General features: G+C 38.2%; 1 protein-coding gene across 1 annotated transcript in view; it reads right to left on the bottom strand.

Moving 5' to 3' along the window:
- Positions 1 to 24393, bottom strand: part of LOC122529985 — a 78299-nt gene that overhangs the window by 8919 nt on the left and 44987 nt on the right. Inside the window, exon 4 of the mRNA XM_043656567.1 lies at positions 14526 to 14698. Coding sequence (XP_043512502.1) covers positions 14526 to 14698 — 173 coding nt within the window. The remainder of the gene's footprint in view (positions 1 to 14525; positions 14699 to 24393) is intronic.

Here is a 24393-nt window from a genome sequence, read left to right as displayed (position 1 = left end):
ATTCACAGTCCACTTTTATGTGGACTGTTGCTAGCTCATTGTCAGTATTTGCATAGATTCAATATTGTCCGGGTTGGTCATTCAACAGTACCGTACGTCCTTTTCTTTCCTTCAAAATTTGAACTTCCGAGTAAAATTTTAATTCTGCGAAATTGAAAAGAAAAGTTGGGAGAAATGGGGTTTAATCACTGTGGCCTGTGAATGGCTCAAATCTGTTCAAACAATCGTATGAAAGTACACTGACTCCGGCGGAGGAAAATGATCGAGAACTGGTCGTGTGTGTCCACGTAGCCACCGCCGGTCGTTACTTGAATTTCTAGACGCGGAGTTTGCCGAAGCGTTCGGGGGTTGGGGGAGGATGCCCGCCACTCGAAAACAATTTCGAGGGTTGATTTACGGTTGCCATGTCTACGTTTGTGCGCCGACGAGAGTCCATAGTCCGGAGGAAAAACCAGGCGTGGAGAAAGCGACGGGAGAGAGAGAGAGAGAGAGAGAGAGTGAGTGAGTGAAGAGGGGGTGAGAAGCAAAGAGACACCGAGAGAAAGCACGAGGAAACGAGACTCCTGTTTCACAAACCGAAACTTATTCATCCTGCTTTGCTTTTCTCCCTGTCCTTTTGCTCTCTACTCAGCTACCGAGTCTGGAATTTTCGATCTGCTCGTGTTTCTTGGTATTAGGCGACGTTCGCCTCGAGTTCCGACGAAGCGGCTCGAGAAAACGGCGGCGAACGGGAGGAGGAGGACGAAAATCATCGGACGAAACGAGTTCCTCTGATTGACCAGAGCAAGCAGACAGTGCAATCTCACCGGTCCGTACACCGCTCAGGGAGATAGACCTAACCCGAGAAGTTTAAGCTGGTCGCGTGGCTTTTTTCAATTTACGGGGGATCAGGTAGACGGGCAGGGCTGACGCGTTGTCTGTATACACGTTTTTCCTTTTTTTTTTTTCTCATTCATTTCCCTGACATTTGCATGATTTCAATTTCTAGTCGGACGATTTCGCCGCGGGCGTAGAATCGAACGAATTCGCGAAGCAAGGAGCAAGCACTTTCGCTTTTCACACATTCTCGCCCATTGAAAAAATTGCCCTAGTCTTGTAAATATAACGCAATAGAGTCCTAGTAATATATAACGTAAAAAAAAAATATCCGAATCCATTAACCACGTTTTAGATTTATTTAGAAGAGCGCTTTCTCTTGACTGCGAGAAAATGTCAAGCGACGCGATAGAAGTAGATACAGTAAAAACTATCATCCCTATTTATGCACGTGGATTTAATTGAAGAGAAATTAATTAGGAGAGGAAGTGTTCTTTGAACGTTATTTGTTTTGATTATTTGTTGTTTTATTATCATTACTTTTATTAAATAAACGTTATTTATATTATATCTCTACATATTATACATTGAAACGCTGTTGTAGCACCGTATGGCACTAAAACGGTTGAANNNCTTGTGATCGTTCATTTGATATAAACGTTATTTATATTATATCTCTACATATTATACATTGAAACGCTGTTGTAGCACCGTGTGGCACTAAAACGGTTGAAAAACTGGTGATCGTTCATTTGATATAAACGTTATTTATATTATATCTCTACATATTATACATTGAAACGCTGTTCTAGCACCGTATGGCACTAAAACGGTTGAAAAACTTGTGATCGTTCATTTGATCTAAACGTTATTTATATTATATCTCTACATATTATACATTGAAACGCTGTTCTAGCACCGTATGGCACTAAAACGGTTGAAAAACCTTAGATCGTTCATTTGATCTAAACGAGGATTAAAAGAGATTACCCCGAATGTTAATCAATCATAAACAAACATTGCAATTGGCCTTTGCTACCGAGTCCCGCGGTGAAATCTCCCGTGAAAATTCTGCGTTCCACTAGTTTGTTTCTCCTTCGATCGTCGTTCGAACACGTTATGCCACAAACGTTGTCGTTCGTTCGAGAGGTTCGGAAATAACCTTTTGAAGCGAAACAGCTCGTCGAGGAAGGAACGCGCGGCTGGTCGTCGTCGTCGCGACGATCGATCGAGAAGCGATGTTCTCGCTCGACGAGTCGAAGCGTTTCGCGTTGGAAAAATGAATTTTTCACGAGATAAGTATTCCGAGGAATATTGGCGCTCGCCTCGGGATGAAAGAGGATTCTCCATCGGGGAAGCTCGTTTGCGTCGTCCTGTTAATGATCTCGTTAATATTAAAATTTGTTAACGTCGTCGTTACTCGCTTCGTACGGCGATTTATAAGTACGACGTATCTCTGATGATGTCTCGCTTTCGTAACCTCCCGTTATTTCAAAGCTACTTCGGGAAATAACAAAGAGAAAAAAAAAAAAAAAAAGGAAAAGAAGAAGAAAAAAGGCGAGAGAGAAAAAGAAGACGAGGCAGGTGTTTTTCGCCGAAATTGAATTATTCGCTCATCCTGCTTGGCTCTCACCCGTTGAGAAACATGTACGAGCGAACGAAGAGGAAAAACGCTCGACGTTCTCAACGCGTTGTGGCCGGCGTTAACGCGCGATCCGTCCCTTCGTTTTCCGGGGCGATGGATCTCATCTGCGCGATTTACCGTTGACCCAGTTCTTCGCTACCATTTTTAAACGCGACCATCCCGCGCCGCACGATAATCTTATCTTCCGTCTTAATTGCCGTGCACATCAAACCCGTGGAACGTAAGAAGTCGAGGCGGGAGGCTATTTGCCATAGAAGCATCCTGGCGTATGCGATAATTTTGCATTTTCTTGGGCGAGCCAGCTGACGTCCATGACGAAGCCACCGCGGCGTGTTGGAAAGCTTTCTTTTTCTATCTTGGCGTCAGATAGAGGCGAGAAAGAGTAGCGAGCACTTCACGACGCGATGGATGCTTGTATCAATTGGACATTATTGAGGAAAAAGACACAACAGACGAAAGTAGATATTCTAGATTATAGATTGTGGATATTGTAACGAACACTTTGGTTCATTTTATATTAATTTAAAAATGCATTTAATGTAATTTAGAATGCAATGTAATTACAAAAGTGTTGTCGTTGAAACAATACAACGCGAGTAAAAATTTGTTTCAGATGTTATAATAATTTCACATTTAATAATTAACTAGCAAGAAACGGGTTTAACAATAAAATCCACAGGCAACTGATGATTAAATTTAAAATACAGTTTAATTATTGTTGTAATTGAAAAAATACAAGACAAATAGAGATTTGTATAGATAGAGATACCCTACACTAAATTTGACGAACTATAATGTCTACTATTATTTAAAACTGTATGGACATTTAATATAATTTAATCACGAAATTGTTAAATAGGCAAATACATTTTATTCTCTATTAGTATTGTCATAGAATACAGTATTATAATACGATAAAATTTATCTTTAAATCATCATCATCGTTGCATGAATATAACTTTCTGTTCTATCTAGTCTGTTAACATGATAATGATCTATTCACTGGTATAGATGTAACCTTTTACTAATAGCTAATACAAGTCTATTAGTCTTCACATTTCCTATGAACCAGTTTCATTATTTCAGTAGTTCATTAGCCTCAGCTCAGTTTGACTGTCAAGCCATAAACAAAGCAGAGAAGATTCGTCCAAATTAATGGACCATTGTGATTAATTTCATCATTAATATTTAACGTTCTTTAACACTTTCGCGAAACGTGTGTTGAATTTTAATACGCCCAATGATGGAGTTTCGAGTGAATAACTTTCAGTTTCATACGATACGTCCGGTAATTCCAAATAATAAAATATATTAAACTGACTAATTCGATCGTTTCTATTTTCGAAACTGTTCGCGCATTATTAATACAACAACGTCTTCACATACTTATTGTTAGATCAATAATGTTCAAATAACAAGACACAATTGGCAGAAATGAACTATAAAAGAAAAACGAAGAAAATTTGCTATCTGTTTATTAAAAATCTCCACATTTAATAACACAGCGCACCACGATTTTCAATAATTTTCAATGTTGGTGGTCAACGACTGCTGACATTTGGAGGAACAAGCTCAGGGATGTCGCCACTTAATTCGACTGTTTCCTATTTTTTTCTATTGTTCCGCCGTGGTGATACTGTCGGGGTGTTTTTCTTATTGCTATGCCACTCCACGTGCTCACTCGCATTTCTTCCTCTAAGCAAACATCTTGTAAAGGACGTTCCACGTAAAGTCTCTCAATAAATATATATTTTTCTCACCTTTCCTTACTGGATACGCGTGTTTTTCCACTAAAGTCCATCATTCAATAATTCTCAATAATTTTCGGTTTGTATCAGCGCGTATCCGACACGTAATCCGGGATTTTTGTCTCAAACGCGGTGGTAATTCAATGGCCGTGACTTTGACGTGGAGAGGCAAGATTGGGAGGCAGGGCGAGCATTTCGCGTAGGATCCGCGAAATGAAATTAGAGCTGGTGGCTGGGACGCGCAACAGTCTGTTCGGAAGTTCCGGGGTCCGTGGTCGATAGGAAAATTGGCCGATATATACAGGGTGTCCATAAAGTCTCTTTACAATCTCAGAAATTTATCACAAAGGCAAATGAAAAGACAGATAAGTGGAAATTATTACAAAATAATACGTGTATATTTAAGTTTTTTTCGTCTCATTTAATACACCTTTGAATGGGCACTATTAGTTGCACGAAGCACAAAACGGTACTCGATTTCTTGCCATGTTCGCTGTAGCATACCCTCAATGGTGGCAATGACATGAGTGCTTCCTTTGCTTTAGATTAGTGATGTATCTTTGTTTGATGCACGATATCTTTAACATAACTCCACGTGGATGTGCATAAAGTCTCTTTACAAATTCAAAAATTTATTACAATGGCAATTGATGAGATATCTTCGTCAGATTTGTTCTATGTACTCGGTGGTTATCGAGGCTTTTATCACATTGCATTACCCTATTGATGAATAAGATACTGTTAAATGAACATCTTACAAAATGGTTACTCAAGAGAAGGCACAGTGTGTATCATGGTTTGTTGAAACCATATCTGATCTGCAGACTCAGCGAAACTTTGGAACTAAGTATGGAAGAGATCCATTCGTCACGTCCATCAATTCGTGCATGGCACAAGAAATTTATGGAGACAGGGATAGTGTTCGATAAAGAGAGGAGTGAACGACCAAGAACATCTGAAGAAAACTAATTCGTGCAACTAATAGTGCCCATATAGAGGTGTATTAAATGAGGCAGAAAAAAAGCTTAAACATATACGTCTCATTTTGTAATAATTTGTCTGTCCTTTCATTTGCCTTTGTAATAAATTTTTGAAATTGTAAGAGACTTTATGGACACCCTGTACATATGTATATGTATATATATATACAACTTCGGCGCGGAGAGGGAGTTTTCGAAAACTCGATGGACGATTTACACGCTTTAAACTGAAAGATCAATTAAACGTAGCCGTCACCTTCGCCGGCTAATTGAAAATATATTTACGAAAGTGCGTTATTATATCCGAATTTGCAATTCAGATGGCATATTACAACACGTGTGCGCGCGCGCTTGACAATTTTAAAATGCAAATGCTCGCTGCCGCGTAAATTCACGTCCGACGGTCGACGGTAAATTCCGGCCTCCTGGCTGCTTTCGACGACTCTGCGAAAAGATATGAGAACGCTCGGTAGATATGTTGTCGACGGTTCATCGCCGAACTTGCCGGAGTTCTTCCTTTTTTCTTTTTCTCTCGAGACTTTCTTTTTTTTCCCGTGGAAACGGAAGTTTAATCCACCATCTGTCCCTTGTGTCAATTTGACACGTTTTTCTTGCAAAATGTTATCTCATTTTGCAGTATATAGGCACAATTATTACAAGAGTAAGTGAAATATTAACCTATGTTTAGATTGAAAAATTATTTAATTTTAATATCAATCGTGTGAAATCTAAAGACGATAAAGGCAGTATTTTTTTACTCATAACGTTGTCTTTCAAGCATAGATTTTATAAAACTGAAGTTAAAATAATTTCTAAACTGATAATTCTTTGACATACATAGACTAATATATATATTTCATAGGGTAACTATAGTTTTAATATAAAAATTTTATATTTCAAATATTTTTTTTTAATAGTTGGAATAGCTCCGCAGATAATTGTGTTTCTGACAATAAAGTATGTAGCCACAATTTTGCAGATAGTATTCTAGTCTTTTAAGATTGTCTCTGTAATTTTTATAAATTTTTCTGATTTTTAATATGATTCGATATTACTGAATAGCAATTTCAAAAAAGTAATAAAATCGCACATAGTTAGTGAGAGTTTGTAAAAATCCAACGATTCACCAACAGATTTTAAATCATTTAAAATGATAGGAAAAATACCAAGATAAAAAAAATTTGAAAAAAAATGATCATTCTAAAATTGTTATTCCGACTTGTAATGTAGAATGTTTTTCAGCTTCTACGTGTTAAAATAAATTAAAGGTCTTTTAATTTAACATTAAAGAGCACGAAAGAATGGGCATTAAATACGAATAATCACCCTACACGCTCGGAATTCAAAGTGTCACAAATTTTATCACTGATTACCTATCATACGATAATTCGCGCGTGACATAACTCACTGCAGAATTAATGACAATTCCTTGAAAAAGTGGAGCGTGTGTACGAGGACAGAAGCGGCTGCGTTTAATTTAATTCGCTGGATTCGTCAAAGGACACTCATCGTGGATAGTAATTAATCGTAATCTGCGAATATTCGCAGGAAAGCCGGAAACCCTCTTTACGATCCTAATTGAATTTCACTTTGTGAACACGCGCGCGCGCAAAAAAAAAAAAAGAGCAGCCCTCTTAATTTACGAAAAGTTCCAAAGCTGCAAAAGCTGAATATACACAAATCCCGTTTGTTTATATTGCCCCGATTGTTTATTTACCCTTTGGATCTGCTTATTTGCTTGGCATTTGTTCGTTCGCCGGCGTATTACGTTTCTGTTTATTTATGAAATATTTGTCGTGGCTAATTCATCGTCGATGCTCGCCTGCGCATACTGCATACTGCAGCGATTTAGAAAAGCAGTTGAACATACATCTTCCGATGAAAATTTTATGGATTTACATAGGTTGCGCGCGTGCCGTATGAAACTTCGTGGAACTTCATTAACGATATATAACGCGATTATGGCGACAAAGTTTGAAACAAATTCGAAGGTGTAGGGAAATTGTAAAAATATCATGCAACGAGCCGCAAGATGTTAATTTTTTTTTTTTTTTTGGAGATGCAATTAAAATACTAAAGTTTCATTATTTCTTTTAGTAAATTAGTAAATTTTACTAAAAGACAACTGTTAAATATCTAATTTAAATATTGAAATGTTGTAACTGAAGTTAACCTCCTGCGCTGCCACACACGTGAATTTTTTTCTGTCCCTGAAGTGGCAACATTTTCTCAGTTTTATGCACATTTAAATATAACCCAGGCAAAACAAATGATAAGTTGATTTACTTGTCGATAATTTCCATCCAGTAATTTTATATGGGCGAGTTCGAAAGAGAAAGAAAGCGACGAATTATCATTGTATACGGCTCGGTCACTCGTTATGGTCCGCGAACCAGTTGCCAGCGTAAGGGCTTGAAACTTGCCCCGGGAAAATAGTAAGTGCGCTTCGGATTATCGCGCGTTCGGCGGCCTCGCAGTTGATCAATCGAAGTGGACGGAAAAAAGGAGCCCCGGATATCGACAGCGGCGGAAGTGAACGGCGCGCAAGAACGATCGAGCCGTGACGTCCTCCTTTCGATTGCACGCGGCGTTATCCGGCCACTCTGGCTACGAGAACCGAGAATCGTTTCTGGTAATCGCTCTTGTATCCTCGGGCACGAACTGGCGGCCTTCCAAGCCCTCCTGTTCCTCTATTTTTTTCGTCAGACTCTCCTTTCGTCGGCCTTTGTTGCGTACGCACAGACTCCCGTTATTTTGTCACCGGCGAAACGAAGGGACGATATCGGGAATGGGTTAATCGACGAGTTACTGTTCGTTTTCCCCAGTTTCGGAATCTAGTTCGAGAGCGGTGTAACGCGAGAGCGGAGATCCGAAACGAGTAATGTTTGGATCAGGATCTAGGGCTTCGAGCGTGCTACACGCTCGTATTTCAGTTTAAGCGCAATATATATGCCGATCTATCCCCGTAGAGGTGGCCTTCAACGAATCGTGGAATATCGGGGATTTATAAACTGATGACGCTCTGGAGAATATTTTTCGACTTCGAACGAAGCTTTGGAAAGCATTGGAAATCAATTGAAGAATTTTAATGGATCCTTTGAACGATGATCTAATCCTACTTGTTGGAAACTGGACTCGCTGCATGGTGGAACTGATACTCTGCTCGAAATTATTTGTTATTACCTGATTTGGAATGGAGCACGAGTTAAACATAATGTTGCGAAAATTTTACAATTTCGCGATTTAATTGGATACAGATATGACAGTGATACTTTCTGTTAAAATATTTGTTAAAAGATACGAAGCTTTGGAACTTGAAAACTGCTTTAAGAATTTTAATAGATCTTTCAAACGGTTTCCTAGTGATTTCTAGTAATTGTAAACTGGATTCGCTGCACGGGTAATTGGCAAATTATCAAAAATTATTTATGACCTGATTTAGAATAGAATGGGAATTGAACACGATATCGCAAAATTCGACAACTTCGTCATTTTTTAATTCGACACAGATCCGCAATATAACAATAGACATAGTAATTGACCAACGTGACGAGCATTCTGTCAAAAAACATTGAAATATATCGAACGAAAATTAAACGTACCACTCTCGTCAAATTAAGTCTACTTTTCTGACAAAAAGGCAAACATAGACAAGAAGCCGTTTTTATCATTGAACTCTGACGTATGACTTGTCAGCTGTACTTAGCGCTTCATTTCATGACCATTTCCACTTTCTTCCTGCGCCTCGTACGAAATTCGTCTCTGTAACAATCAGGAGGATCCCTTTCTCTTTTCGCGATTACATTTGAAAAAAGGAAAATCTGGGTCACTGGAGTGAATAGTGCCTAGGACATTGTACGCAGTATTATTCAATATGGCCTCGTAGTTGGCCAGCGACACACTTCTTTTTCAACGTCGAGCGACATTGTTCGGAGTAGCCGACGTCTATAGAAACTTTTCTAAAGCTGCTTCTTCAATGAGCTGTTGCACCTGTCGTGGCGGCTCGCTCTCTATAGTGCCTGTCATTAACTGTTCTGTTCGCGAGGAAAGGCGCGTCCATAACATAAACGCGAGCTCTTGAACAAAAAAGAAAAAACGTCCCAAGATATTTTCCATACTTTCGTCGTGAAACTGTCGGAGCAGTTCTCTCGAACGATCGATTAAACCGCGAGAGAATGTTGACCGGGGATCGGCGATCGTCCATTGGACGATCGTTCAATCGTAGATTGAAAAGTTTCGCGTTTTCCAGATAACCCGGCTCGAAGGTAACCGCGTTTAAGCCCCGAAAAAAAAAAAGAAATAAATAAATAAATTCTGCTGGACGTTGTTCCAATTTGGCTAAAAGTTTCGCACCCGGAGCAACGTATTTTACGTTTGTCGTTGGCCGGCAGTGGCGTCCGGTGCAGCTATCACTATGTTTCGACGAGAGGAGTCGAAACAATTCTCCGCAGCTTGGTTAAAAAATTTATTCAGCCGGTCGATACGACTTTTTTCCACCCAATAACGTTTGCTTCGCAATTCCCTGATTTATCGATTCGAGTGGATTCAAATTGTTAAGTCAGATGTATTCTTGCTATTTTGAGTCTGACGAAATATTATTATTATTATTATTATTATTATTATTATTACTATTTGTGGGAATAGTTACCGTTAGATTACAGTAAAAATATAAAGGACAAATATGCCAAACCAGATACGTACAACAGATACACCAAGAAAGTATAGAAGTGCAAAAATATAAAGAGATGATACAAATACAAACATCACACAAACACTGTGATAGACTTTTGTTCTAAGAAAAAGTATGGAGATTTTGCAAACTAGTCAATATCATAGGAATTCGCTGATTCAAAGGATAATGTCTTAGAAGAAGGAAGGACTCAGACACCGTGTGTTACGAAATAAAATTGTTATAGTTTCTTTTCTGTATACGAAAATATAAATAATATCCTGATTATTCATGGTGGCCAGTATGTTACAATCTCGAGATTTTAATGATAAATTTTCTCAATATTAAATTAACACACTACCGTCATTTGATGGAATGCTTTTATTTATAGTAATTGACGATATTACAGTTGCAATATTCGTATAATTGTAGAATAAACGTGCAATGAGAAATTTCGAATGAAAAATTTCACATGTCACCAATAAAATGACACTAGTCAAATATTTATAAACAGTGTACGTAATATTTACGTTTGATATTCCGAAAAATCTTGTACAATATTTACAGTATTCCTTTGTAATATTTACCGCTGGTAAATTTTTAGATTAGCGGTTTTTCTCAATTTTAGCCATTTCGCTGCAGGTTTGTTTTTGAGAAGCTTTATTTCGTTTTTTTTTAAAAATCGACCGAGGGAAATCGAAAGAGTTATGTAGTTCCTGTACTTTTTTTAAAAGAAACGTTATATTAAAAAATTTCTTTTCCCATGTCATTTTGTTTTCAACATTTCACTGTATCCGCGATAATTTATCAGATGAAATGGAATCGAGTACAACATAATTTACACCATATAAATTATTTTTACTATTTGCTTACTGGCAAAAACGTTCGCATAAACGTTCGATACTCGCTGTACACATCAAATAGCTGTGCTTTATATTTATAACTTTCTCGATCTCACCCGAAGAAACGATAGCGAAATGGCCAAAATTGGGAGAAGCCGGTAACCTAGAAATTTACCTCACCTCACATACACACAGTTTATAAAAAAAATCTCGTTTTCTTTAAATACAGTCGACAGCATAATTGATAGGACAAAATTCAATCTAACCAATCTAAGCAATACCGAGCCCCCGAAGAAGCAAGATTTTACGTTCACCGATCTAACCGATAAAGAAGTTCAGTTTTAGTGACAAAACGAAGAAAAAGTCTCTTGTTAAAGAAACGATAGCCAAATAGTCAAAATAGGGAGAAGCTGGTAAATTAGAAATTTATCTCACCTCACATACACACAGTTCATAAAAAAAAATCTCGTTTTCTTTAAATACAGTCGACAGCATAATTGATAGGACAAAATTCAATCTAACCAATCTAAGCAATACCGAGCCCCCGAAGAAGCAAGATTTCACGTTCACCGATCTAACCGATAACGAAGTATTAATCCCCCAGTTCAGTTTCGAGAAAGTCAAATTCCATCGACTTCAATCGAGCCTCTCGATAATTTCCACATCGAGTGGCTCGCAATTCAATTTCACAAAACGAAGGACCAGTCTCTCCCTCCTCACGCGGAGACCTTGATTCGATAGAAATTACTGTTGGCGAGAAAGAACGAGGGGCATGACGGACGAAAGATCGGAAAGGGAAGCGAAGATTGGAAGAACGCGAGCGTAGGAAAGTATAAAGTAAGGGAAAAGTTACGACGAGCTCGTTCGTTTCGAGATGATCGGGACTGGCCCGGGCCGGCACCGCCGGATATTACAACGATAAGGACACTCCACTTTGTGCCGGGCGTATCGCAGAAATTGCCAGTGAGAAAGCGGCCGAGTCCGCGAAAAGTAATATCGTTATCGGGCATCAGATGTCAAATGTGTACGGCGGCCCGAGAGAATCGACGGCCGGAAACGCATTTGATTCGCGGTCGTTCCTTATTGCATTTTCATGGGTGCCATTTTACGATGGACGAATAGTATCCAGAGGATACAATGTTTCCGGGATAGTTGGAAATTGGTTGGTCGTGCGTCTTTCGAAGTTTGTTGTGAATATTTTCAACCACCTCAACGGCTGTTTGGTCTTTTGTACCAAATCTTCCGATACGAGAAAAATTATAACAAAACCGAGGGCCACTTCGAATAACGGTCAATTTTGATTGAATTTGAGTCAACAGTTCTACAGTCCCTGTAGAGATTGTTTTGATAGAATAGAGATAAACATAATTTGTCACTAATAGAGATAAAGTTCTTGACGTTGCGTAGCACTTAACCACTTGCAACCGATTGCGGACCATAACGAGCGACCAAACCGTATACAACAATTCGTCGCTTTCTTTTTGAACTCGTCGGCATGACACCACTAGATAGAAATTATTGAGAAGTAATAATAAATTTATTATTTGTTTTGCCTGGGTTATATTTAAATATACTTAAAACTGACGAAATATTGGAATTTTGGGACAAAAAGTTCTTGACGTGCGTAGCACTTAACCACTTGCGCTGGCAACCGATTGCGGACCATGACGAGCGATCAAACCGTATACAACAATTCGTCGCTTTCGTTTTGAACACGTCGGTACGATATCACTGGATAGAAATTATTGAGAAGTAATAAATTTATTATTTGTTTTGCCCATTTTGTTTTACTTAAATATTACAATTTTGAAACAAAAAGTTCTTGACGTGCGTGCCGCGTCATTCCAGCGCAAGAGGTTAATCGCACCAATTCATTGAATCTCTGAATTTAGTGCGTGCATTCTTAAAAAAATGAAACAGTCGAACGAGGGTGTGTTGTTGTTCTCCCTGTTTACACATAGCGCAATTACTCTAATTCGCGAAACACCTAGAGAAATGCAGGCCAGGCGCGCCTACAAAAGTGGATCTTGGAGTTGAAAAATTTGCCCAACTTTTCGCGAAAGTTTTTCGAACGGCGGCGAAAATGGTACGTGGTCGAGTGAAGGGGAATAACGATTCTGCGTGCATTTCTCGTTGCACAAAGCCGAAGCCTGGCGGAACTGAGGGATTGGAGAAAGATGAACTTCCTCTATGAAGCCGGCTCGGACTTGATCGTAAAAGTTAAAGAGGGAAGTAGAGCGAAAAAGCGTGGGGGAAAGAGTTTCGTAATGATACGAACGAAGAATTGAAGACACAGGGGTGGAGTTGAGGTTGCAAAAGGCAAGGGAAACGCAAGGATAGGTCTTCGATCTTCTGCGTGTAGGTGAAACGGTTCAGGCAAAGAACGCTCAGAAACCATCGTTCCTCAGTCTTTCCTCTTTCACGATGACGTCCCATTTCAAGTTTTCAGCTGACCAGATCCGGTGACTTTCTTTACACAAGCCGAGCAACTTCGCTGCTCTTGACTCTTTGAGGCTTTGATCTTTGCTATTTTCCAAATTTCACCGCTGTCGTTGTCGCGGCGAGTATCGAAATGATTCTCGTACGGCGCGATTCAAGTTTTCATTTCAGCGTTGGAATTGATTTCTTTCTGCACTTTGGCGTATGGAGGATTGTGTACAATTTTGTCTCTTGTTCTCTTGTTTTGTCCTCTGCTTGGTATTCGTAAACCGGTATGTGGACAAATTAATGTGACTCCGTTTTCGAATTTTTCTGAACAACTTTGTCCATCATCTTTCGTTCTACGGGTTTTTAAAGGTAACTTTATAAGTCAGTTGAGTTAACTAATTTAGAGTTAGATGATTTAGAATTTTCAGAGATGATATTATTGTAGAGAATCACTGAAAATTGCTCGAGAAAATGATTTTTCAATTTGTATATATTTATAATAATATAGTATTATATAATATAATATACTATATTATAATACAGGGTGGGTCTAAAATCACTTCCTATTCAAATAAATCCGTAATTCTATTATTATTATTATTATTATTATTACTATTATTATATTATTATTTTTTTACATATTTAATGAAATTAGTTTTTTCTTATATTTCGATGTTTTATTAAAAAAAATAGGTGGGAAGAAACTTTTGGGCCATCTTATATATTGTATTATACAACACAAACTTGAAACTTATGTATTATATTATATTGTACTTGTATCATACGATAGAATATACTTTTTATATGACTTTTCATTTTTATAAACATTTTATAAACATTTATTTTCGCTGAGAAAGGCGAAAATTCGAGAATATTTATTTATTTTCCGGATTGTAACAGACCAGACACCTCTTTTCTCTGAAATTTCGTCACACGAAAGCGAATTAATTCTAAATGATTCGATCTTTCGAACGAAAACTGACGTGTCTTCTGGATTCTCCTGCTCACTCGCGCTGACAATCGTCCCTTCTTTCTTCCTTTTCTCTTTTTTTTGTTTGTCTATTTTCATTCATTCTCGCGTTTCATAAAGATTCTGTAGCGCAACGGGGCACGTTCTCACGAACGCGTGCTGCATTCCTCTCTCTCGATATTACTCGACACGCTTTATTTTCACGACTGCGAACCGGAGCTGTCTATCGCGAGCTGGATGCTCGAACGATTTCCCCACTGTCGTCGTAGCGCGCAGAGGCAGACGACGACAAGGTAATTCGGAGACTCTCAAATTGTACCTCGCGTGTCTCGTATTTCCTGTTGGCCTGTTGCTGGCTGTTGGAACTGGCTTGCTTGGAAAACTCGAGAAGAAAAACTCGATAAAAATGAACGAGCGAGCGAACGTACCTGTATCTCTGTGTGTCCATTTCCTTTCGTTCCTCGGCGATGGCCTCGTTCAGGTCCCTGTTCGGATCGATGCCCCTGGGGGTCGGACTGTTCGCCAGTAGATTGTCGTTGCTGACGAATTCCACCTCGACGTCGTCTTCGTGATACGTTTCGGTCAACGTGTACTCCCGTAGCTGTAACACGCGAGAGGAAACGCGAATGTTAATGCCACGAGTAAAACGATCTTCTGACTTTACTACGCGGCGCGGAGTATCTTGAAACTCTCCGCGTGTTATTTATTACGTTATTACGTAGTTTCTTATAGTTGCAACTAGCTTGGCTCTCAAGGAGATAGATCAATGAAAATTCAGATTTTTATAAAATAAGGAGATTGTTGAATTGGTTTTATCGAAAGGGCAATACATTCGCCACGTTGGATATAATTTAGAACGTATAACATAAGAGTATAAAGTAATAAAATAATAAGATATAAGGGTATAAAGAATAAGATGAGAATTGAACAAAAATATAAATTCGTAATTATAATTTAAATTATAATAAATATTATACCGTACTGTAAATACTGTACTGAATATTATGAATGTAGAGAAAATAGAGCCCCCTTTATCCGAACATTCATTATTCCAATATTTTGACCCATTAACGAAGCAACAGCTTATAATTAGTGTAATTTCAATTTTTTTGAAATTTCGTAAAAACGTACGATTTAAACGGAAGAAATAATGACGCGGGAAATAACAAGCGGATGCTCGGAATTAACTTTCATAGACACGAATAATTAATCATACATATTATGCATATCATTACTGTACATATTATACATTATACATATTATGATTATGACAAATCTTTTCATACATATTAATGAAAAGATTTGATAATGTAAATTGATTGAGAGAATGAAATGTCGCGTTATACGCTGCGTTGTATTATCGAAACAAAATGTCTGCCAGTAACTGGAAAATCATCACGTTTCGATGATACTGAATATCAAGATATCGACAGCAGGAACGTAGATTTCGTGTTCGAATATTTTATATTTTTCTGTGTTCCTACGTATTAAAATTACGCATTAAAATTAATGCATTAATGCATGAACATTCTTGATCAAAATTCCCCTTCGCAATCGCGCTCGCGCTCTTACACCGCCGAGACTTGCCGCGAAACTTTGTCCCTATTTCTTCTGGAAGAAGTTTATAACAAATTTGCAACACTTCGGCCAGGTACACGGTTACAGTGCCACGAAAGCAGTCGTTGTGAAACTGGGTGGAACTTTCGTAGCTGTGTTGCTTCATCATCGGTTTGGAAATTCGTGTATCGACGGAACCACCGGGTTCCAATGGCCGGATTCAAGGTGAGCTCAGCGTTGAACTTGCCGCTGTTCCCGCGCAACGAACCTCGCTTAAATCACCCGGATAATAACCACGCGAGACAGATTATTCGTTGAATTTTCCAAATGTTCTTTTGTCCTTGGAATCGTCGTGGAAAAATCGCGCGATCGTGATTCGGATACGTGTACCCAAAATACGCGTGCAATGTAATCGAAATAGAAGTTTAATTTATTTATCGTTAATGAATGCATAATCGTGATTAAACAGTTACACGATTGAACATCGGACAGGCATATCTTTGTTGCCAAGAATATATGCTGTTTGTTAATATATGAAAATATATGTTACAAGACAATTGTAAGAATATGTATAAAAATGCAAATTATTCCACACATATAAATCATAGAAAATAATTACAAAATATTTATAAATCTCATAGATAATAATTACAAGAGCGAAAACAATATAAGAAAAATGCATTCAATTGGCGCAAGAAACCCAATGAAGGGTTTGTTTATTTAAAACTTTGTCACATCGTGCAAATTAACATCCTCTCTCTTCCACAGAGGATAAAACTTGGATATCTACGCTACTCCGACCTATCTCGACGTGAACCTACACAATATATATATATATATACGCTGTCTCGTATCTACGAACCCAGTTGGGACATCGAAGACGCCCCGATAAGATACAGAAAAATATTCAAAGCCGTGCTAGCGTCTTTTATCCCGTTAACGGCGTACGTTCGCCTCGATAACCGTGGCCGAACGTTCTCGGTTTTTCTCGGCCGGCTTCCGGTACACATCCTGTCATCCGGCACAGCTTTTCTCCGCGGACGAGCGAAGAAAGGAAGGGGGGGGGGGGGGAAGGCTGAGGAGAGAGAGGAAAAACGCGGAAGCATAAAGTCTCGTTCCCTTTAATCCGGTTCGAACCGATCGACCTGATCAATCGCGATTGTGCCGATACTTCGCCGATGTATGTCCCACGGGATATCCTCCGCAGCGGAGAACTAATCACGGTGTGGAAACGCGGGCGCGCAGTTCGTGACCAAGCCGTAGAGCTCGGTTGGATTGTCGCGTTTGAAAATTTCATTCGACAACGTTGGCCAAGCATCCATCCGGCCACTGGCCAACGAGCGAAATTGAGTTTCATACGTACACGTGAATCCGAATCAATTCGACACCCGAGGCATCGACGAGCAACACGCGCGTATCAAATAACCCTAAGTGGTTAGGAAAGTTTAGGTATCGCGAAAATATCTCGGATGTTTAATTTCTTTTTTTTTTTTTTGTTTTGTTTTTTCTTTTTGCAGGAGGTCGGTCAACAGCCAGAGTTAAATCGAATAAAAAATTTCCGTGATTCATTCTTTTTACGAGCTTTCGAACATCGATTCGTGTATATATCTGGGATTTTGCTTGATAACTGGCGCAGTTCTTGGCTCATTGTCGATGCTTGTTGCGCGCGTGCAATAAACGTACAATTATAATATATGCAATATATGCGAAATGTCGATTCGTGTTCGCTCGAATGTTGCCAACGCTTGCAAAACAAAAGACATTGATCCACAATGTACAATGTCTCTCGCTCACAGTGTATTAACTAAGCTTTTGTTTGTTACTTTCTTTGTTGCGGGTATGCGTATGTAAGCACACGAAGCCTCATGGCTGACTGAATAATTCGTAATCTTTTCGAATTACAGTTTGCAATGTTGAACACAATAATACATTAGGAGTATCCGGTTTTCGATACTGTGCAAAATTTTATTTTATTGAAGAGTTAATACAGTTTTTAATCTATAATATAATTTAACAATAAGCACACTAATTGTCAATGTATTTAACTAGAACATAAATTAATTATGTTATAATAAGTTAAATTATTATGGTAACGTTCATTAAATTTGGAGAAAACAACACACTTACTTATGTTATCCCTTTTAATAGTAAAACTAAAAGGAAATAGATCGTATAATTTTTCAAAAAGCAACGCGCAACGTTCTTCCGCTATTTAATTCACCAAGTCGAACACTTTAGCTTCTCAATGATTTATGTATTATTGACTTAATGACTCGGTGTCCATTGAATCAATGTTCCAATATGAATATTGGAAATGAAATTTTCGAGGCAACAGTTTTTAGATTTACTGAGAATCGGTTCGCAGATTTATAAATTTCCTTTTATACAGAGACGTCTTCGATTATTCTTCGAGCATCAGGAAGATTAATAATAATACACTGTTTGTTATAATTAATCCATGTTACTCGTGTATCCAAGAATCACGAGTCCACGAAGGATCTTTCGACTCTGAAGACTTCAAAAAGTACGAAAATTTCAAGGTCTCTTTCTTTTAAATTCGTCGATGTCGAATTCCAAGATAACGCGAATGGCTTGAACGTTGTCGTGAAGTTGAAAACGTAACGCGATACACGTTTAATTGTGTACTAGCTAGCCGCTATGCAGGTAGAGTGAGCTTTATCGGAAGAGGAGAATTAACCGTGTCGTATTCTAGAGCGCGGAGTAAGGTAATTACATAGCGATAAGGTCTCGTCAGCCACCGACAGAAAAGGATTAAATGGAACAGAGATGAAACCTGTTCTTTTATCTCTTACACGAGTTTTCGAAGGTAATACGATGACGAAGTTCCAGCTTCCTCTGGAACCTATCTACTGTGTCGGGGGCTTTGAAACTGGGCCGAGCGCTAATTAAGGTCTAATTAATTGTTTCACGTACGGTGGCAGCTTCCAATTATGGTTTCCAATCGATTATCAGCGTCTGCTGTAGAAGTACGGGTTCTTATTGAACGAAACGGAGAACGCTAATACGGAGAGAAGAAAAAGAAAAACAGAAAAAAAAGGAAGGAAAGAAGGAAAAGAAATAGAAGGGCGAAAGAAACTTTACGATCCCTAGAAAGATAGAAAGAGAGAGAGAGAGAGAGGCAAATCTATTAGACTGCGTAATGAAAACTTGCAAATCTATTAGATTATACGATAATATCTTTGACAGTGTAAATACACTTTGGAAAAGTATTATAAATATATTGTCTGTTTCGTGTGTACAAGACACGAATCGTAATAATTATTTAATATATAATTATAACAATTAGAGAATAGAAAGGAATAACTTTAATCATTAAGAAATGTAGGAAATAATGACATTAATTATCGTCACAAACTTTTGATTCTACCTGGATAGAATGTCGATCCTTCCCGAGTGGAAAAGTTTTTTTTATGCTAAAAGCAGGGAACAAGGTACAATTCGGCATAAGAAGCTTCGGAGCTTTTGCAGAAAAGCGGATAATGGACTAAGAATTATCGAAGAACGTAATCTTTCGATTTATATCCCGTTGAGAAAATTTTCGATGAAATTAATTAGAAAATCCAACGCAGTCTACAAAAGTTCGAATCGATTTCGTGGAATCGTTTTATGGATTGACAAGAGACGTAGACGAGAGAACAGTTTTAATAGTACATGTGACTTGTAAAAGGAATTCCTCACAATCCGTGGGTGAAAGCTTTAATGAAAATTTCCATCGAAATTATCTCATTCATAATTTATAGTTCAATATTATGATTCATAATTTAATCATAAATTTTTTTTCAACTGTATCTTACGTTTTGTGTAAATATTCTGACACTTCAGATTTTCCAGATTTATCTCATTTTCTATTAGTATTCTAGTGCTCTTGAACCTATAATAGTATATATATAATATTGTAAGATTCACAGAAAATAAGATCGTAAAGAACTTGTAAATTTTATCAAACATGTAAATTTTAATAAATTCTTTACGATCTTATTTTCTGTGAATCTTGCAATATTCATAAACGATGGTGTACTTACTCATATCGTTGACTAATAATGTAGATCTTACAAATTTGTTAACATAATTTAATAGTTGACTAGACTTTATTTGAAACGAGAACGCTCGATTAATAACAATCTCTTAATTAACACCGTCGCCAGAAAGACGGTCATCCAATTAATCGGTAACGAGTCTGAAGTAGGTCGACAGTAGTACTTTTGCAATAAGGGTGCGAACTTTCTCTCAGTGGATATCTCATGTTCATCGAAAAAGAATCCAATAAAACGTTCCGCTCGGAATTGCCATTAACGTTGAGCATTTTAGAACGACGTTCTGAACAAATTCGTTCGATTCATATTCCTTCCGTAAATTTCGAGAACATACGTTACAAGAGTAACGTTCTATTCTCTTGTGAAATATTATAATCTCTATATGCGAATTGCACGCGTGAAAATTTTCCATTTCTATGATCGAATTTTATACTATTATTCGATTTTTATCCTTGTCAGTTTGTTGAATTTTTCGAAATTTGAATGCACACGCAAACAAACGACTAGTTTGAGTCATTTTTGTACGTGTTCTTTTTTTGCGATTAGCTTTTGAAGAATCAGTGAAACCCCTTTCAAGGTTCTATGCAAATCTTTGAATCATTTTCGATTTGAAGAAAATCACTATTTATTTTTCTTGATGATCGTGTCACAGAACTGTTAGTACCATCATTCTGTAGTTGCCGATTCATAAGTTCTTATGAAATATGACATATCAACGAGAATATTAATTAAATACATCATCGTCAAGAAGAATATTGAATTCTGTATCGTGAAACAATATCGATCACTCAAAGTTGACAATTAAATGAATATGAATATTTCTGTGAAATGACTGATCGATAAGAGAATCATTTCGTTGATAGATTTGGGCAAAAAGAGTAGATTAGATTTAGATTTAGATTCGACGAAAGAAAAAGATACACGTCGTACTTAACATTAGAACTACCAAGGTGGTCAAAATGACCAATTTATAATTTCCTATGGAAATTTTATACATGTGTAATGGTATATTTTTAGATACTCGAGTAATCTTCAATAAAATAGAATATTAATAAAATATTAATAATAAATTAATATAGAATATTAATAATATTCATAATATATAATATATAATAATATATAGAATATTAATAATATTAATAATATATAACATATAATAATATATAGAGTATTAACAAAATATTATTAATAATAAATAATAATAAAATTAATAATAAAATATTAATAGAAGCTTGCGTTCTTTACTGTATTATCAACTTTCTCTTGCACCTTGCACTTTAATCTCTTTGCTACAAAATATTATACTTTAGTCGCCGGTAGTTCTAGTGTTAAAAAATACGAAACTACGACGCTAAAGTTTCCTAAATCGGAAGCTGCATCCTGTGTAAATCTCTGCAAAATCCAGCATCGAATTAACAGGACTGCGAAAGAGTGACAGCCTTCAACCTTGCTCGAGAATAAAAACAGAGCGTATAGAAAAAGAATCTCGTTCGATCGAGACGTAAGTGTGACAACGAAATCGTGACGCAATTTCGAGAAATTGAGGCAAGGAGGAAGAAGAATTTCTGAAAAAAAGGGGAAAGCAGGAGAAACTGCTGTAGTTCTTCGACCGGGCTGTTCTTCATTCGCGCGAGTTTGGTAGATGAAAGCAAAGCAGGGAGTTCTCCTTACGAGTCCGAATCACTTCTCTTTCGCCTCTCGTGCTCTCCTTTCTTCCTGTTACGGTAGCAAGTCAACGAGGTTCGACGGACAAAAAAGGTTAGGGATGGCTGACCAGGAAGAAAGGGGAACCGTGAATAGAGGTTGTGGCTGGCGGCACCAGTGCTCGACCGAAACGCATCTATGTACGTAATATCTATGCGACTGAGAAAATCACATACGTTGCATGGCTCATGGTAATATCGACTAGAGAAGCGTGTGTGTACGCTTCGTCTTCTGAATATCATCCTCTGTATACTTCATCTTTGTAAACATCAATGCTCTCTCTCTCTCTCTCTCTCTCTCTTTTTTTCTCTCGCCTACTATATACTTATTTCGATCCAGCACGTTCGTCTTTTTCTCTCGTTTCCCTTGACGAACGTAGCGCACGGGAAAACGCGAGAATAGATGTTCCGGATTCTTTCAGCCAGAGCTGCCTGTGTGAATCGAGACGCTCCGCCGCCAGGAAGGCCAATTTCCAATGGATCACATTTTGATGATGCAAAGGAGGAAGAAGTGAAAAGAAGAAAGAAAAAAAGAGAGAGAGAGAAATCTCGAAGGAGTCAAAGTTAATATACGAGTTTGACTTTTATTAGGTTGAATTTGATTTTTTGATTAGGTTTTTATTTGTCCTTTTGTTAATATTTGATATTTTGGACGAACGATTCGAAGCAGGTTAGAGGAACATTTGGATAGAACGAGATGGTCAAGCTATTACATTAATAATTAAGAGGAAGGACATGTCTGTTATCTAAATTTAAATTGAACATATCAAGACCATTGACAAAATTCGTTTTCGAATCTAAAAAATTATCCTCCTTTTGAAGTTGTATCTTGGATACCAACAATGTAGCATCAGATTCAGGATATCAAACAAATATAAACTTCGTGTGTGTTCAACGTAAAACATTCTTTAGAATTCCGTGATCTTTACATTTATACATGTAATCCATAATAAAATTAGAATACATAGATTTAGATAGTCCGTGTCATGTCGTATGCGTTAAACCTGTTAATGAGAACTCCCTCACTTAAATCCGGAGGACGTAAAGTAAAAGTCGCAGAGGGTGGTTATTGTAGTCTATGTTTGAACGTGAAAGAAATCGGTTGATTCGATAGGAACAACGTACACGTATGTACGTGCATGTACATGAAAAGCACCAGGAAAGAGAGACAGAGCGAAAAAATCGAAAGCGCGTGTAGCGTATAAATCTCTCGTGTATTTACGAGCGTGGATATATATTTAGGCGTTCATTTGCTCGGGGTGGGCTGAACGAGGGCGCGGTAGGAACTAGCAACGTCGAGAGCAGAGAGCAAGGGGTTGGTTAGCTTCGGGGCGTAAACGCAAATTTGAAAATTTTCTCCCCTCCTGGTTTCCGTGTAAACGACACTTCCTCGTTCATTAACGCTCCGTGTCGCGCGAAATCTAATCTACACGAATATACACCGGCCGCGCAAAACCAATGGATCGTGCAGGTGACCTATCCACGTTGTAACGAACGAGGCGAGAGAGAGAGAGAGAGAGAGAGAGAGAGAGAGAGAGAGAGAGAGAATAATGTTGTACGAGTATTTACCTCTCGGCAACTCGAACAACTCGCATAAATTTCGGCGATCAGAGTTTTTCGGGTCGGCTTTAGCCCGGCCATTGCGAATTGACCTTGCGCGCGCTACTTTCTCGTTGTTATCTTCTCCCATCGCTGGCCGCTGCTTTTTCAGCTGATACGTGAGAGATTGGACTGTAAATTGCGTCGTTTCCAGTCTCCTTCACGAGGAATTTCGCGATATTTGCCTCGGCCAGATTCGCGGTTTTCAATTGTCTCGTCTTTCGTTTTTAATTACACTCGAAACACGGTTACCCCGGCTGGGATTTTGTCAAATCCGTCCCAGCTGACCTGTCGTCGAGTTGAAATACGACACATTAAACCCCTAAGCGGGGGAGAAAGAATTTTTCCTGGTCGCTCGGCGTGGGGTATTACTTTGGAATACAGACAGACATAAATTGTCGGAAAATGCTCGTCTCCTCGTGTCTTTAGTTTTTCAAATTGCTTGAAATATCGCACATTTCAAAATCGTACGTACATTTCCAATTAAATTGCAAATTACAAAGATCTCAATATTTAAGGACGTGTTAAACGCGTGTATTTGTTTGCTGATGTTTGGACATTACTTCTGGAATTGCTTTTCTGTTGCATTCGATTGATTTAAATTAATTAAATAAAAGAGGAGGAAAATCTTTAATGTTCAAAATTTATTATTTACCACGGGATGTTAATTGATTACGAACTCGTGTATCACAGTTTCATTGATTTTGGACTGTTTTTTTTTTACTAATTAAAATTCAACTCAGCATACGCTGAGTTTCCGCTGTATTTCCGCTGCTCTCTTTTCAAACAGCTTTTCCTTTCCCCGCGAAATCCATGAAAGCGAAGCGGCGTTTTCTCTCGCCCGAACGCTGTACGCTTCAAGATTTTCGCATTTCGAACGCACTCGTAAAGTTCGACGATCTCTCTTTCGGATCACCGCTTCGCCGGGGTATCTCGATAGGCGGATGGTATCGTACGAATGCACGCGAAACCCCATTGAATGGAATTTTAGAGCTTCGATGCACGTAGACACGTAGATAGTTTCGGGCGCGCGTGCGTGAGCGACGCTTCTAAGGATAATTCCCGAAGCTGCACATCACATTCGCGGTTTCGCGCGCGATTTCGCGGACGAGACCGTTTCGTTTGTATCAACACCGTGATGGTGTTGCGGAAATTCACAGTAAACCGTGCAATACGGTGACACCTTTCGCCCGATGAATTTTCAATGCACGCTAAATCTGCCGTGAGAATGAGGTTTGCGTAATAATAGCATTGCTCTGCATTTGTACATACCGTTGCAAATTTCTGTAATACTATAAATTGTGCCATTGACGCGCTCCATTAATTAATAATTCGTTTCAATCAGATAAAAAAAAAAAAAAAAAAAAGAAAAAGCACAAAAG

This window comes from Frieseomelitta varia, unplaced genomic scaffold, assembly GCF_011392965.1.
Source record: "Frieseomelitta varia isolate USP_RPSP 00005682 unplaced genomic scaffold, Fvar_1.2 scaffold_317, whole genome shotgun sequence".
Taxonomy (NCBI): Eukaryota; Metazoa; Arthropoda; class Insecta; order Hymenoptera; family Apidae; genus Frieseomelitta; species Frieseomelitta varia.
Note: the sequence above shows the minus strand (reverse complement) of the source record. Positions and strands in the feature narration are given on the sequence as shown.